The sequence below is a fragment of the Solanum pennellii genome, chromosome 12 (genome assembly GCF_001406875.1).
Source record: "Solanum pennellii chromosome 12, SPENNV200".
Lineage (NCBI taxonomy): Eukaryota > Viridiplantae > Streptophyta > Magnoliopsida > Solanales > Solanaceae > Solanum > Solanum pennellii.
In genome coordinates, this window is record NC_028648.1 from 11707758 (window position 1) to 11724815 (window position 17058).

The 17058-nt window shown below is 34.8% G+C and overlaps 2 protein-coding genes across 2 annotated transcripts; both read left to right on the top strand.

Annotated features, from left to right (window-relative positions):
- The first annotated feature begins 1017 nt into the window (after positions 1-1017).
- On the top strand, positions 1018-1473 carry LOC107006097. The gene has a single exon (XM_015204736.1). The coding sequence runs from the start codon at positions 1018-1020 to the stop codon at positions 1471-1473; it is 456 nt and encodes a 151-aa protein (XP_015060222.1).
- A 2721-nt stretch (positions 1474-4194) lies between these two features.
- Positions 4195-4596, top strand: LOC114075258. The gene has a single exon (XM_027913759.1). It carries the CDS (start codon positions 4195-4197, stop codon positions 4594-4596), a length of 402 nt encoding a protein of 133 aa, XP_027769560.1.
- The last annotated feature ends 12462 nt before the right edge of the window (positions 4597-17058 follow it).

Consider the following 17058-nt stretch of genomic DNA (forward strand, 5'->3'; position numbering starts at 1 on the left):
CAGAGTTCAACAGTTCTCAGGAATCTAAAAAGTCATATCTGTAGAGTCTTAGTGATCGGTGTGAAGCGCTCCACATCTATAAATTAAGAGGCTTCAACATTCAAGAATTCCTCACTTTTTTTCATACTCACTTCGTGCATTAGAGTTTATCTTTAAAAAGTTATCCTGTAATTCATGCTTACGCGTGTTTCATTTTATCAGGCCTCCACAAAGAGCAGCACGAGGTTGTCCAGCCAGAAAAAATGTCGAAGACCCAGAGGTACCTAATGCACCGAATGTGCAACCTCAAGGATAGGTCACTAACGTTGAATTCCATGAGGCTATCTAGATGTTAAGCCAAGCGGGACAAACCAACTCGGGTAACACCGAAGATCTCAACAGGAAGAGGCTGACATCTCAAGGATTCGTGATTCCCTAAGAATGAATCATTCCAGCTTCAGTGATTTGAGCATTACTGAGGATCCGAAAGACTTTGTGGAGGAGTTGAAGAAGGTCTTTGATGTGATACATGTGGTAGATGCTTAGAGAGTTGAATTTGACGTATATGAATTGAAGAATATGGATAGGAATTGGTCCGATTAGTGGAAGGAGAACATAGATGAGGATGCACCACATCCAAGTTGGTCTTGCTTTGAAAAAGCCTTCTTGGAGCGTTTCTTTCCTCGAAAACTGAAGGAAACAAAGGTAAAGTAGTTTTTTACTTCGAAAAATGACTCCTTGAGTGTTCATGAGTATGGGTTAAATCTCACCGTACTGTCTTGCTATGCTCTGGAGATGGTTAAGGATATGAGAAGCAAAACAAGCTTGTTTGTTGCTGGCTTGGGTCGTGCCTCAAGCAAAGAAGGTAGGGCTGCAATGTTGATTGGGGACATGGACATTTTAAGGTTAGTAGTCTATGTGCAACAAGTTGAAGAAGAAAAGTTAGGGGACAGAAAGGAGTACAGGAACAAGAAATCTAAGACTGAGAATGATTCTGGTAATCAAAAGGGTGGTTCAAGTCCACCACAATTCTAGAAAATGAAGGGGCATGCACCATCATCTCCTAGTGCAAATGCGCCCAAAAACAGAGGTGAGTGTAATGACAAGAATTCGCAGAACTTCAAGGATAGACCAGCCCAATCCCAAGGTAGTGTGGCACAAGGAGGTATTTGGGCTCCTGGATATGGTAGGTGTGGTAGAAACCACACCGGCAAGTGTCGTGATGGCCAGTCAGGCTGTTTAAAGTGTACTCAAAAGGGGTACTGCATGAAAGAGTGTCCTAAGAATAAGCAGGGAGGTGGAAATCCAGGAAATAAAGCCCAATCTTCATCAGTTGCCCCACTAGACATGGCTGCACCTAGAGGAGCCACTTCTGGTACTGGCGGACGGGCAAACTGCTTCTATGCAATCACTAGCCCCCAAGAGCAAGAGAACTCCCCAGATGTTGTTATGGGTATGATCAAAGTATTTACTTTTGATGTTTATGTTTGTTAGACCAAGGAGCAAGTTTATCTTTCGTAACTCCTTATATTGCATATCAGTTTGAGAGTCTTCCTAAAAAACTTTGTGAACCTTTCTGTTTTTCTACACCTATTGGGGAGTCTATTCTAGTGGAAAGAGCCTACCATGATTGTCCAATTTCCATCAATCAAAAGAAGACATGGCTGATCTAGTTGAGTTAAACATGGTAGATTTTAATGTCATTCTAGATATGGACTGCCTTCATGCCTGTTATGCATCAATAGATTGAGAACTCTAGTTGTCAAGTTTCATATTCCAAATGAGGCAGCCATAGAGTGGAGTAGTAGTTCAGTAGGGCCTAAGGGTCGTTTCATTTTGTACCTTAAGGCGAGAAAGTTAGTTTCATAGGGTTGTATTATCACTTAGCCCGAGTTAATGACTCAAGTACCTTTGCTTCAGTCAGTTCCTATAGTAACAGAGTTTCCATAAGTTTTTCTTGATGATCTACCCGGAGTGCCTCCTGAGAGAGAGATAGACTTTGGCATAGATATCATTTCAGATACTCGTCCAATCTCTATTCCGCAATATCGAATGGCACCAGCAGAGTTAAAAGAGTTGAAAGAAAAACTGAAAGATCTATTAGATAGAGGTTTGATTCAACCAAATGTCTTACCTTGGGGCGCTCCAATCTTATTTCTGAGAAAGAAATATGGTTCCCTTAAGATGTGTATAGACTACCGCCAATTGAATAAGGTGACCATCAAGAACAAGTATCCTCTTCCAAGGATAGATGATCTTTTTAACCAGCTTCAGGGTGCTTTATAATTCTCGAAAATTGATCTAAAATATGGATATCATCAGTTAAGAGTGAGAGAATGTGACATTCCAAAGACAGCCTTTAAAACTAGATATGGGCATAATGAGTTTTTGGTTTTTTCTTTTGGGTTGACAAATGAAGCAGCAGTATTCAGGATCTTATGAACAGATTCTTCAAATCGTATTTAGATATTTCTTTCATTGTCTTCATTGATGACTAGTCACCTCAGGATGGTTCTTTAGACTTTGAAAGATAAGGAGTTATATGCCAAGTTTCCAAGTGTGAGTTTCGGCTTGAGTCTGTGGCATTCTTGGGCCACATCGTTTCTAGTGATGGGATTAGAGCTGATACCCACATTTCCAACATATATAAGGAGTTTCTTAGGTTTGGCTGGCTATTATAGAAGATCTGTTGAAGGTTTTTCATCTATCTCGTTTCCTTTAACCAAGCTAACTTAGAAGACAATCAAGTTTCAATAGTCTGAAGCTTGTGAGAAAAGCTTTTAGGAATTGAAAAAGAGAATACCTACCACTCCGATTTTGACCTTACCAGAGGGTACTCAAGGTTTTGTGGTGTACTGTGATGCATCGAGAGTTGGTTTGGGTTGCGTGTTGAAGAAGAATGGCAAGGTTATAGCTTACGCCTCCAGACAATTGAAGGTTCATGAGAAGAATTTTCTAACTCGTGACTTAGAATTGGATATAGTAGTTTTTGCTTTGAAGATATGGTGTCACTACTCGTATGGTGTTCATGTTGACATATTCACTGATCACAAGATCCTCCAATATGTTTTCACTCAGAAGAAGCTAAATCTCATAGATATGAGGTGGTTAGAAATACTCAAATATTATGACATGAGTATCCTTTTCCACCCAGTTAAGGCTAATGTGGTTGTTGATGCTCTGAGCAGGTTATCCATGGGAAGTACCACCCATGTTAAATAAGAAAAGAGCGAGTTAGCTAAAGATGTGCACAGACTTGCACGTCTGGGAGTCAGACTGGAGGAGGAATAGTGGTGATTAATGGGGTTGAGTCATCATTAGTGTCAGAGGTGAAAGAGAAACAAGACCAAGATCCCATTTCGGTTGACTTGAACGCAAATGTTTATAAGTAAAACAGTATTAGTTTTTGAACAATGGAAACATGGTGTGCTAAGTATCAAAGTAGGTTGTCTACCTAGGGTGGATGGACTCCAAGAGAGGATTCTTTAGGAAGCTTATATATCCAGATATTCCATTCATCCAGGTTCCACCAAGATGTACCGCGATTTGAGAGAGGTATATTGGTGGGAAGGCATGAAGAAAGACATCTAAGTTTCTTACCAAGTGCCCGAATTGCCAGCAAGTGAAAGTAGAGCACCAAAGACCAGGAGGTTTGGCCTAGAATATAGAACTTCAATATTTACTTCACCAAAGACATGCCAAGGTCTCGTAGGCAGCATGATTCTATTTGGGTAATTTTTAATAGAATGACAAAATCAGCCCACTTTTGTTGGTAAAGACAAACTATTCGGCTAAGGATTATGCTAAGTTGTACATTCAAGAAGTGGTAAGACTTCATGGAGTCCCGGTATCCATTATTTCATATTGACGTGCACAATTTACTGCTCAGTTTTAGAAGTCTTTCCAGAAAGGTTTGGATTCGAAGGTGAACTTAAGTACTGCTTTTCATCATCAGAGGGATGGACAAACAGAGCGTACTATCCCGACCTTATAAGATATGTTGAGAGCTTGTGAGATTTATTTCAAAGGGAATTGGGATTATGACATACCTCTCATTGAATTCGCTTACAACAATAGCTACCATTAGAGCATCCAAATGGGAGAAGATGAATATCTCCTATTGGGTGGTTCGAAGTTAGTGAAGAAGGCTTGAGAAGACCAGATCTAGTTCACCAAGCCTTGGAGAAAGTGAAAGTGATTTAAGAGAGGTTGAAGATGACACAGAGTCGCCAAAAGTCCTACACAGATATTAGGAGAAGGCCGTTAGAGTTTGAGGTGGATGAGTGGGTATATCTTAATATTTCACCCATTAAGGGGTTTATGAGGTTTGGTAAGAAGGGGAAACTTATTCCCCGGTATATTAGACCTTATAGAATATACAAGAGAGTTGGCGATGTAGCTTATGAGTTGGAGCTACCACCAGAATTAGCAGCGGTTCATCCGGTATTTCATATATCCATATTGAAGAAGTTCATGGGTGATCCATCATTGATAATACCAACTGAGAATGTTGAAATTAAGGATAGATTATCCTATGAAGAAACTCTGGTCCAAATTTTGGATCGTCAAGTTCGCAAGTTGAGGATAAAGGAAGTGGCGTCAGTCATGGTTCTTTAGAGGAACCAATTTGTAGAAGAAGCAACTAGGGAAGCTGGATCTGAAGAAGATATATCCAAATATCTTTGAATCCGGAGAGAATGCAGATAAAGGTACTAATTCTCTTCTTAGTACTTTATGAACTATGAGTAAGCCTGATAGTTATCTGTTTCTGGATTGTTGAGTGTTAAACTTGATGTCACTATTCTTAGCATAGTGAAAGAAGTCTCATTCGAGGACAAATTTTACCAAGGGGGATATATTGTAACATCTCACAACTCATAATAGACAATAATAAGCTAAGAAACTAAAAATAATCACATTCGGAAAGAATAGGGAAAAATTGGAAAAAAATTGCTAAGTTAAGAATGTGAGTTTGGGTCATTTTCAAACGGTCATACTTCTAGCTTAGGATGAATTAGAGTCAGTTCTTTATATGGTTGGAAAGACCTTGAAGATATCTGTCAAACACCGTCAAGTTTGCGCATTTTCAATATCTTATGAGGGAGATATGCCTATCGGTAGTTGTGTTGTTGGACTGAAAAAGGTCCCAATTTGGATTTTAGTTTGGGTAAAGTAGTCTTTACACCCTACTATTTTGTAATTTGTTTCAAGGGTTTATTAGGGTTAAATAAGTCTGAAGTCATTTTTAGAAAAATTGAAATAAGCTTATGGATTGGGAGAAAAGAGAAGAGAAGAAGGAGAAAGGAGAAAAGGCAAAGAATTCATCAAGAATGCCAAGATCATCGAGTGGAATATGTCAGGGGTGATCCCTAATAGGTATGTGAGATATTTCTATGTTGGGTTCTTTCACCCACACACCAATGTGTTTAATTTAGCGCATTTAGAGTAGATTAAATAATGAACATCGAAGTTCTTGATGAACAATTGTTGGATTCTTGTTGGTTGAGTTGGTGTAACCTCTAATTGTTTTTTATTCATGTTTCCGGGCAGTTTTTACGAGTCTTGACGATTGGATATTGAGAATATTAGTGATACTAAGTGTTTGGAGAAATATCCATGGGAATTTAGAAGGTTTAGAGATGAAAATGAGAGAAGAAAAATCAAAAAGTCCATCTAATAGGCCCTGGGGTGCCGCGCCAACCAGACTCTATTCGCCAGGATCTGGCATGTTGCGCCAGCCAGAGCACCTGAGGACAGGTTCTATCCATTAGGATCTGGCGCCCCGTGTCTTTTAGAGCGCTAGGGCCACCTGGAGACCCCATTCTTCCCCCATATTTCTGTACTAGTTCCTAAATGATGTACCTATGTTTCTTATTTGATTTCAACACTCTAGGGTACATCTAAACATCATGAAATCATCCATAAACATGATATCATGATCCATGAATCCATAATCCGGTTCAAGGAAAGTTAAGATCAAAGTTAAAAAAGTTAAGAGTCAAGTTTAAAAGATAAGAATCAAATTAAAGTAAGTTCTTAAAGTTTTCAAGAGTCTTAAACAAACATTTTAACTTTATTTTAAGGCTCAAGCTACAAGTTGATCAAAGAGTAATGAGATGAGTTAAATCTGAAAAATTATAAGCGAACTAAGTATTCCCTAAGAGTTAAGTTTCAAGTTGAGCAAACAGTAAAGACTTGAGTTCATTTCTCAAAGTTGGAACTAATTATTCCCTAAAAGTAACAAATATTTTCACATTTTGAGCAAGAAAGGAAGCTAGACTTCCAACAGAGCCTTTGGATAGTTTTTAGTAAAGAGGAAACTATAATTTCCAAGAGATCTTTTAAAGTTAAGTTTGAGAATTACCTCAAACCAAACAAGAAGTTGTTTTTAAAACATATGAGCTAAGTATTTTGGGAGTAGTATTGAGAACGTTTATGGGGACTCGAGTTCATATTAACTCAAGCCCCCATAAACCATGTAGCAAACATGGACAGAAGAAGGGTCATACTTTTTAGATGATTCCTTAGTGCTTTTTAGCATAGACTAGTGGATTCACTTAATAGTTCAGGTTCTATACCAACAGCAAAGTATAGAGCGGTCTTCTTGCAACGTGAGGTAAGACCTAGTATCATTGCTTAGGCTCATAGTGATGGTTTTCGGTTAGAGAATATCCCACATAAACTATATTACTTTCATTATAAGTAAAGTTTAGTTTGTTATTGTATTATCTTTAATGAACTAAGTTTTTACTCTATTTTTACAAGTTTTTGAATATATTGCATGTGGCTTTACTGCATTATATTGAGTTAGTATTTCGTGAGTTGAGTAGAGCCAAGGTAAGTTCTTGTTGATACTTTAAAGCTTTAAGTTGTTGTTTAGAATTCCATCTCGCATACTCATACATTCAATACATTGATGTCAGTTGGCCTGCATCGTCTTATGATGCAGACGCAGGTAACTAGGATCAGCACCCAGCACCTCGTTGATCCAATTGAGCATTCAGAGTCAGTGGTGAGCCTCTTTACATTTTGGAGGACACTTTTATGCGCTTTTTAGTTTTTCATTTATAGGATGTTGTGGGTCTGTCCCAACATCCATCTTAGTATTGTAAAGGCTTCATAGACAGTGAGATAGTCAGTTGAGTCTCTTCCTTGAATTGCAGATGTTTTGTATGAGAATTCAAGCGTCATTTTTGCCAGACAATTATATTTTATGTTTTAAGTATTTCTTTTAAGAATGTTCTCATTTCATAATTGAGTTAAGTTAAGTCTTCTGCTGAGTTCAGTAAGACAGGACAAAATTTTGCTCAAGACCAACAATGATCATTGAGTGTCGTCTACGTCCAGATGTAAACTCGAGTGTGACACATTACTTCAGAAGGAATTTAATAAATTGAATACATAATAAAATATTTTAATTAATGATATTACCACTCATTTTATTCACATGGATTCTGTATCTCCACATTTAATGCACATGTTCATGAAAGAATCGTAGGTTTTGAACTTTCTTGATGATTGGCGCAACAATAACTTAAGTGGGACATCGTCCAGGGAGAGTTTCTTGTAAACCCAAAGCTCACTTTCTATTTCATTAAATAACTTGTAGTTGAAAAGATACATAGACTGTAGGACATGAATGTAAAAAATTGATTTAAATTAAAAATTTACATACCTAAGTCTTAAATTTATTAAATCTTTGAATGACTTGGAAGCCACCCTTTCTACGATTTTATCAAGGAGACCTTTGTCAAAGGATTCAAAATAACAACGTATCCTCATCATATCATTAATTTCAGAGTGATTTTCTTGTTATAAACTGTTAGGACGCAAAGTGGTGAACTCACGATGAACGTGGATATCTTAGAATATAGTTAATAGTTGGGACTGTGACTAAACCACAAAGAGTCCCAACAATTAGACGGCCTAATGAATAATATTAGACTTGATCTGGTTCCGGTCTGAGTAGAGTTTAAATAAATTTTGTCAGATCTTACGGAGGATTACGTGTGTTAGTCAATTTGATCTTATAATAAATATTTTCAATTTTCAATCCCCAAATGATTAGAAACCACTTTGAAAAATCTACTAAAATAATGTGGGAATACAAAGTAAATGATTATTTTACGCATTTGTACAACCATCTCTACCTGCCCTTCTACCTCCACCACGTCTCCCACCCCACCCCACCCCACACCCCAGCCTTGACTAGACTCACACTCTTGATCTGCATAATAATATGTTCTAGTAGACCTTCCACCACCTCTCCTAAATTTATAGTCAGTGGTCTTCCACGTGTTCGGACTTCCCTCGGATTCCTAATGAATGTTGCATCTTCGTATGATCTTGGATCACCAGTGCTACGGACTGTCAAGTCGTCATTCCAATTATAATATACATTTAAACGACCTTTCAAAACATTTTTGAAATCCACATTTTAGTGTTGTTGTCCAACACAACATCACAATTCCTATCAAACCAATTCTTCAAGGAATTGTACTTCTTGTACTGTTCCGTCATTGTTAGATAGCCTCCTTGAAAGAATTTGCCTATGTGTGGACGAATTACGTCTCTTCTCCACCGGCATAGAATATATCTATCATGAAGCATTTTAATTCTACAACGAGACATATTCTTTAAAATGTGGCAGCAGACAACATCTTTACTTTGGAAGTTCTTTCAATTACAATCGAGATATTGTATGCGTGGGCATATTTCATTGTGTAAATAAATCAATTTCCATGAAAATCACTACTAATGGAATAATTTGTTATGTTGTATTTCTCAACTCCCTCCACGTCATTGAAGTCATGGTGTCTTTCAATTTCACAATAGTACAACGATCCATATGCTCTGCTGCAACGGCATTATAAATAGGTCGAGTATATGAGGTTGAAGCTGCAAATCCCACTCAAAACCACTACAACGCGCTGCATGCTTTTTCGTGAGTCAGCTTCTACTTGAAGTTCCTTCTCATATTTAGATCACAAGTCTATCTCATACTTCTCGATGAACTGATTTAGAGAGCTTCATCCGGATATATAACCATCAAAAAATGCATGCATTGACTCACTTATTTGGGTGGACATCATGACAGCCCATAAGTAGGGATGCATTTTCCTTCGCCACGTATAGATTATGAAACTATAGTCTATGCTGAAGGTCGTATTTTTGAATGATGGTTACCCATTTTTTCTCAAATTAGTGATGATGTTATAGATTACTGATTTAGTTTAGACTTAGAAATCTTAAAGTCCCAAATACCCTTAAGCTTTGCAGGGAGCTTTGCTATGATGTGCCAAATATAGTACCTAGGGATGGTGTCTAGAAGTACCTCTGCAATTTTTGTCTTTATATTCTCACGTTGATCAATGCAGATAGTGATTGGAGGTGCATTGCCTCTTGCTATCAGCCAAGTCGATAAAACTAATTTGTATATCTCAATATCATCACTTGTAAACAAAGCGCATTCCAAAAAATAGGTTGTTTGTGTCGATTCACACCAACAAAAGATGCAAATGGCATGCGCCATTGATTCACCAAGTATGTTGAATTGAAACAAAAAACATCACTAAACTCTCGATACGCATATTTACAATGTGTGTGAACCACACTATGTTGCGAAGTCTACCCAACATTATCCGTGTCAATTACATAAAAAAATTCATCGTCCTTGATCTGCATTGAAGCGAAGGATTTCTCTATGGCAGCAGCATCATATGACAACATCGTCAACCTGCATTGTTAAAGAATGTAGTTTCGACAATCTTTCGGGGTGCATCCCATTCTATCAGGACCACCTACTTGTACTTCCGAAAGTTTTATGCTTTTCGCACTTCTGATTCCTGCAATGCCATGGGCTTCAAGATTTCGTTTTAATGTCTTACTTATGTTTCTATGGTAATCAAAAAAATGTGACAAAGATGGTTGCAAATCATGGTTGTGCTCGATCGTAACTGTAGTAACCCTACACAAACCATCAGGCAGCACAACACAATTAACTCTGCATTTGCAATCAACTCTTTTACTAGAATTCTTAGCAGTGGGTTTTCTACTCTTATCACAAGCAAATGAGACATACCTAGCGTATTCACAACCTCTCTTTTTGGAAGACTTTTTAACAACTCCAAAATCATTTAAACGACTATGTTTTTTGTACAATGCAAAAAGAGATTCAACACTGGAAAAGACCATAACTATAACAGGGCCTACTATATATTGTTGGTCTAGAAAATTATCATCCTTGATTGAATCTTCCCATTTATCACTTTCTTCTTCAGCATCATATTTATCTCCATCACTAACACTTATTGATACCTCTTGCTCCGATTGATTAATTTCTTCAAAAATCATATTAATCATATCTTCATCATCACTGTGAAAATATGTTTCAGACCCATCGTATGCACCATCAGAATTCTCTTGATTTTGGGACGACAAACTATCATCCTCTTCTAACCCCAAAACATCATTCAGTACTTCGTTTACTTGACTATTCAGATCCATGTTGTTAAGATTATATAAATCTAACAACAAAATGAAATCTTGAACAACAAATGAATCAACAAAATAAAATCAAACTGATGCATGAAGTAAAGAACAAAAAATGAGTAAAGTAAGAGAGAGAGTAAATAATAAAGAAAAAGTGAAGAGTATTTTTCTATTTTGGAGGGAAAAACAAGTGGTTTTGAAGCCAAAGGGTAATTTGATCATTTACCCCTGTTTTTCAATTCATGTCAAAAAAGTGTTTTGTCGTTTAGCAATGCTCTTTCTAAATAATATGTAAGTGGTATTGTTGCGCGTTAAATGTATTTGAAGAATTACACTCAGTTCTTGTCGGGCAACAGGTTCATTTTTTCATTTATCATTTTTTCTGTGTCCTAGTTAGAATGGTGCAATTTAAGAATGTAAATTTTTTTGAATCTTCAGATTTTAAAATCACAGGTGTGTGGGCTTAATAATGTCATGTCATTCATACAAGGGCGTTTTGTCACTAAGGGATCATTGCCGCATTAAGCATGATATTATTTAGTATTATGTTTAGTAGGAATTTAAGCTTACGTATAACTAATTTATGGTTTAGTTATACTTTCTACGTGGTAGTATATGATGTACTACTAATACCTTCTGTTTAGAGGTACCAGTAATACATGGAATCTAATATCACGTGATAACTGTATGTAAAGACAAAAATATCTCTCAATGTTATAAAATCTAAGCTCAGAATAATATAAGTATAAAAGAAGAAGATAAGAGAAGTAGATGTAGGAGGAGACTTTCTTCTTATTCAAGTGTATATTATAATGGTGAATGATATCTCTATTTATAGGTAGAGAAATCAACCAAAAGGTCATCATGTTTAATGTCACATTAGTAGATACATTTCTATCCCAAAAAGGTTCATATCACCTTGGGAATACATATCCATGATAAGGATAAGTTTATGATAAGCTTAATGAAAAATCCACTTAATTCAATGTATTTATAACACTCCCCCTTGTATGTTCATACATAATGTGCCTCGTTAAAACCTTACTAGGAAAAATCTCGTGGGAAAAAATTCTAGTGAAGTAAAAAGAGTACACATATCTTTTATACGCACTATTTGTTGCCTCATTAGAAACTTTGTCAGGAAAACCCAGTGGGACAAAACCTCGGTGAAGGAAAAAGGAGTGCAACGCGTATTATACTCCCCCTGATTAAAACATCACTTAATTTCTTGCGATTATCTTTTCAATCTTCATACGTTGTGGTTGGTATATTCTTTTTTAAAGAAAAATCACACATTTCTTGAATATGGTGTGTCATTTATCTCAACCAGACGCACTCTCGACTTGCTTCATGGGGCTTTTATTTCTGTATAGCAACATTTGCTTTATTGATTGCCATGATATTATTGTGCCTCCACATGATAACAAATAGCGTGTTTGAGGTCGTGCTTTATGCGGATCAGATAAATTTTCTGCATCTACATAATCAATCAGCTCTGACTTAAAATCTTCAGAATAGATGAACTCACGTCTATGGTCCTTCAAAGATATTCAAGTATATAGAAAACACCATTTCAATGTCTTTTTTTTGGGAGGAACGGAATCATGCTAGTAAATTTACTGCAAAACAGATATCTGGTCAAGTATTGTTAGCAAAATGCATTAGTGCCCTGATTGCACTAAGATATGGGGTTTCATCACCAAGAAGCTCTTCATCCTTCTTTTTAAGATCAAAGTGAATCTCAAACGATCTCATAATCATTGGGGTAATTAATGAATGTGAATAATCCATTTAAAATCGCATCAACACTTTTCTGTGTATGTGTACTGATAGACAAATATTTCAGTTATCAAATTATCAATCTGTAGGTCAAGACAAAATTATGTCTTACCAAGACATTTTCATAAAAATACAAGGACAATTAAGGTCATTCTTTTGTACCCTTTTCTTCCTTGACTATTTCATTCCATATAAGGATTCTTGAAACATTATTGAAAAAGTTTCTTTCAAACTCTTATATGCTTCAAACACCTCGATTACTTCAAGGATTATTATATAACCTTCATTATTGTCTAGCTAGACATGACAATTATTCATTATATGCATTCAAGTTTTTCATTTGTTGTCAGATCAAAACAAACATCATTGCATACACCATAGAAGAAAACATCTCCAATAATGTCAGGATTTTTGCGACAAACCTTTATGCCCCAAGTCACAAATCGTACTTGATATCTTACGATTATACCATCGCATAATAATTTAGTACCCATTGACATTATATCTTGATTTATGGACTATCAGTCCAGAATGTCACTTTTCTAAGTGAAACAAAATATACCTGAATTATGCATTTTACTTGGTCAACTATTTATCTGTCCACATTATATGACAAATTTGAATTCAAGATCCTCATCACAATTTGTATCATTGAGCACTACTTTATATCAAAGATACCGTCGATGATTATTTGATATTGATTCTAATATGACACAACTTCTCGAGATCTCTTCATTTTCATCATTTTTCAGGTACCTGAACCTTTTCTGAGGTTTTATGAAGTGTTATGTCAATGTGCTCTTTTATAGCACTTGCCTCATTATCATTACCATATTGTTCATTTGCTACTCTCCTTCCTGAAGGAATTTTGTATTTGGAATAGACTGATCTATTACGCTTCCGACGTATCATAGACTCAGCCCTTGAAGGACTTTACATTGGAGCATTTGCAGCTAAATTATATCATAGGGTCAGTACATGCATCTGGAAATTGGTTTGCAACATTATATAAATGAATTATCACTTGAACTTTAAGTTCACATATTTATTTAACGAGGATCTAGATAATTCATCATTAAACCTCACACATAATTTTCAGCTGTCAATCATCTCTCTCCCTAATATTAGAAAATCTAACATTTATCCCAACCTTATTTGAGAATTCATCTTCGTGCGTGATCGAGCAATTAAAATGATAATTGCTCATTCAAACTTTAGATGAAAATTCCCTGAACCAATTAGATGGGGAAATCTTGTTGGCTTGATGCATATATGTATTACTACATGTTAAAAAAAGTTATATCATACCAAATCTCATTTGGGAGTTTTGTTCCCACACCTATGATTTAGCTATAATTGGAGGCATACAATTTATGCTAAACCAAACAGCATTATCAGTATAATTTCACAGTTGGAACTGTGCTCTTAATTTAATAATCGAGCAAACAACCTTACAAACACCAATTTGTAAGTTGAACAAAAGTACATGTGACCATCGCATAAATGCATCTATCATATAGTAACAAATGATCCACATGACGGGTGAATGGGCCAATATTCACCTTTTTATATGTTTCAAAAATTTCAGGGGATTACAATCTCAACCTTAGCTGGTATAATGATCATTTTATGAAGTGAACAAGTAACACAAGAGAATTCTTGAAGAATCTTTTATTTCTTCATCATATAATCTACATGAATTCTCAATTAAATTTGCATCACATTTAAACAAGAATGGTCAAACGGTCATGCCAACTGATCTTTATTTTAGTACACTTATAATTTACTTTTACATGCATGTGATTCCATCACCATGCCTATGTTTGTGTGCAACAAACAAGAGGAAAAAATGGGTAATATTTATAAACCGTTTCGATTGTAGTAATTTAAAGATATTAAATCTTTTCTCAATTTACTGTCTCAATATTTTTTTCAATTCATCCGAAACTTAAAAAGTTTCTTTTGAGACTTACTACAACCCCAATATTATTTCTCTCGTAATAATACAACTCATTAGAGCTTGCAATTAATTTTGTGTACTATCACATATTCCATGACACCATCCCTATGGTGAACATCTCCTTCAAGGAGGAAATTATATTATTATTATTATGGTAAAAATCATTACGAACAAGATATGTTTCTTGTTTTACTTTGTTGTACCATAGGTACACAACCAATGACAAATTTGTATTGACACACAATAATGACCACAACCCTTATAGGCAAGAACTATTTCTTTCTTTTGCCCTTTCGGTAGTTCACAATAAACATACCATAGTAACGTATAAACGTACAATACCATTAACTATTTCTGCCAAATAAAATTCATTTCCTCTCAAACCTCCCGTAGAGGTGAGTTTTGGCATATATCATTTTTTCTCAAACCTCTCATAGAGGTGAGTTGTAGCATATATTCAACTCATCATGATTTTATCACATCTTGACTCATTCTCTTATGGAATGGTTGAGAATTCACGATACTCATCACAAGACACATTCTCTTCAAGGAATGGACTAATCATTTATATGTACTTCATAAATTTGCATTATAAGTACATTTTCATAGTTTTGAAATTCATCATATTTTCATGACACACCTCAACATCACTTTGAAAGATCAAGTGTACCATCACTTTATCTTCTTATCTCATGATAGAGGATTTATAAACTTTTCAAATTATTGGGTTGATTTGATAATAAAAATTGCCTTCACATTTTGAAGGACTATTGAAGAACTCATAGTGTTCTTCCTTTTATCATTACCACAATGATGACTATTGTAATTTCATCCTTCCACGCTCTTATTCATATCATTAATTATTTGTCATATTTCAGACTAATTATTCTCTTCTACCATATTCATATGATTGAATTGAGCAAGTCAATAGGCGAATTTCAAAGTTATCACATGTTGCTACCACATTCTTTTCAAGGAATGGAACAAATTCAATATGATGAATTTCAAGACTTTTCATCAAAAATATATTATTTTTCCTCAATCATCATTTTATCACCACTATGGTGCATTAAGACTCAAACTCAATGTATTATCCATACAAGGCACATTAGGCCATAATTCTATGGGACTTAAACTCAATTCTTATCATCATGGTGCATCAAAACCCAAATTGATGTCTTACCTCTTGGTGCGATAGAACTTGAATCTACCGTCTTACCCTCAAATATTTTTTCTTATGGTGCATCCGGACTTTAACCTGATGTTTTACTCTTTTTGGTGCGATGGGGTTTGAATCCATCGTCTTACTCTCATTCAACGGTATAATAGACCGAAGTACAACATGACTCACCCTTTGAGTCTTTCAAAACAATCAAAATAATATTCGAACTCATGCTATCAAAATTTTATACATTCTTCCATTTAAGAAGTTCTGTATAGCATGTCATATTTAACTAATAGTAGTATATGTCTTTGGTTCCTGGTAATTGTTAGTGACTGAATACTATTGTATTCTAAATCATAAAAATACTTTAGAAAATACATACCTGATTTTATGCAAATAATACTTTGATTCTCATAATGAGATCAACCAAAACATGAGCTAAAGAAAAACTAAACTCACTCTCAATTGGCTAGAGTCTCGTGCTGATAACGTGTTATAAAATCTAAGCTCAGAATAATATAAGTATAAAGGAAGAAGATAAGAGAAGTAGATGTAGGAGAAGACTTTCTTCTTATTCAAGTGTATATTATAATGGTGAATGATATCTCTATTTATAGGTAGAGAAATCAACCAAAAGGTCACCATGTTTAATGTCACATTACTAGATACATTTCTATCCCACAAAAGGTTCACATCACCTTGGGAATACATATCCATGATAAGGATAAGTTTATGATGAGTTTAATGGACAATCCACCTAATTCAATATATTTATAACATTCAAATTATTTTAAATATTTTGTTTGTTTGTTTTTTATTTTATGTTATATGTATTAGTAAATTTATTTAATTAAATTAGCTTACAAATTATTTATAAGAATTGTTTGGTACTAAATAAATGAAATACAAATTCAAACAATATTTCAAATGTGAATTGTTTAATATAAACTAATTAGAAAGATAAATATATATATATATCATCGCATGACGTTTGTGATCTTACTTAAATTTATGCTAAAATTAGAGCACCTTTTAGACTTTCTTGTGTTTGAACAATCTGTAAGAAGTGGATTTCAACTTTGAAGAATACAAGTAAACAAACAAAAAGTAGCAATAATTTTTTCGCTCTCTTCTGGAGTGTATTTTTCAATCTAATGTATAATCACTATACAAATAAAAAAACCATGCAACTTGATAAGGTTATTATTATAAATGATTTAGCATATTTTATGCAGATTATTTAGTCTACTATTATAGTAATTCAATATCCATTAAAGGCCAAGCAAGATGAGAAAATGACGAGAATTAATATTTGACAAATCTAATTAGTCAAAAAAAATTCCTTTTATATGTGATTAATTGGTGGAATTATTCAATTTTTTCTTTTGCGACGACAAACATAATCATGATAGATTATAACAAAGTATTTATGCACTAGAATTCATATACAAATATGCATAACATCGATATTAAAATTAACTATCAAAAGAAATATATCTTCTTCCATTGAAAAAAATAAACACTACTTCGAGATGACGAGTTAGATTAGAAACTTGTGTTGATAATTTGTTATAGAACAAATATTATGTACTAAAATTAAGAAGAAAGATAGATGAGAAAATATTAGACATAGTATTTTATTTTCACTACACTTTCCTTATATTATAATACAAGAAAGATATAT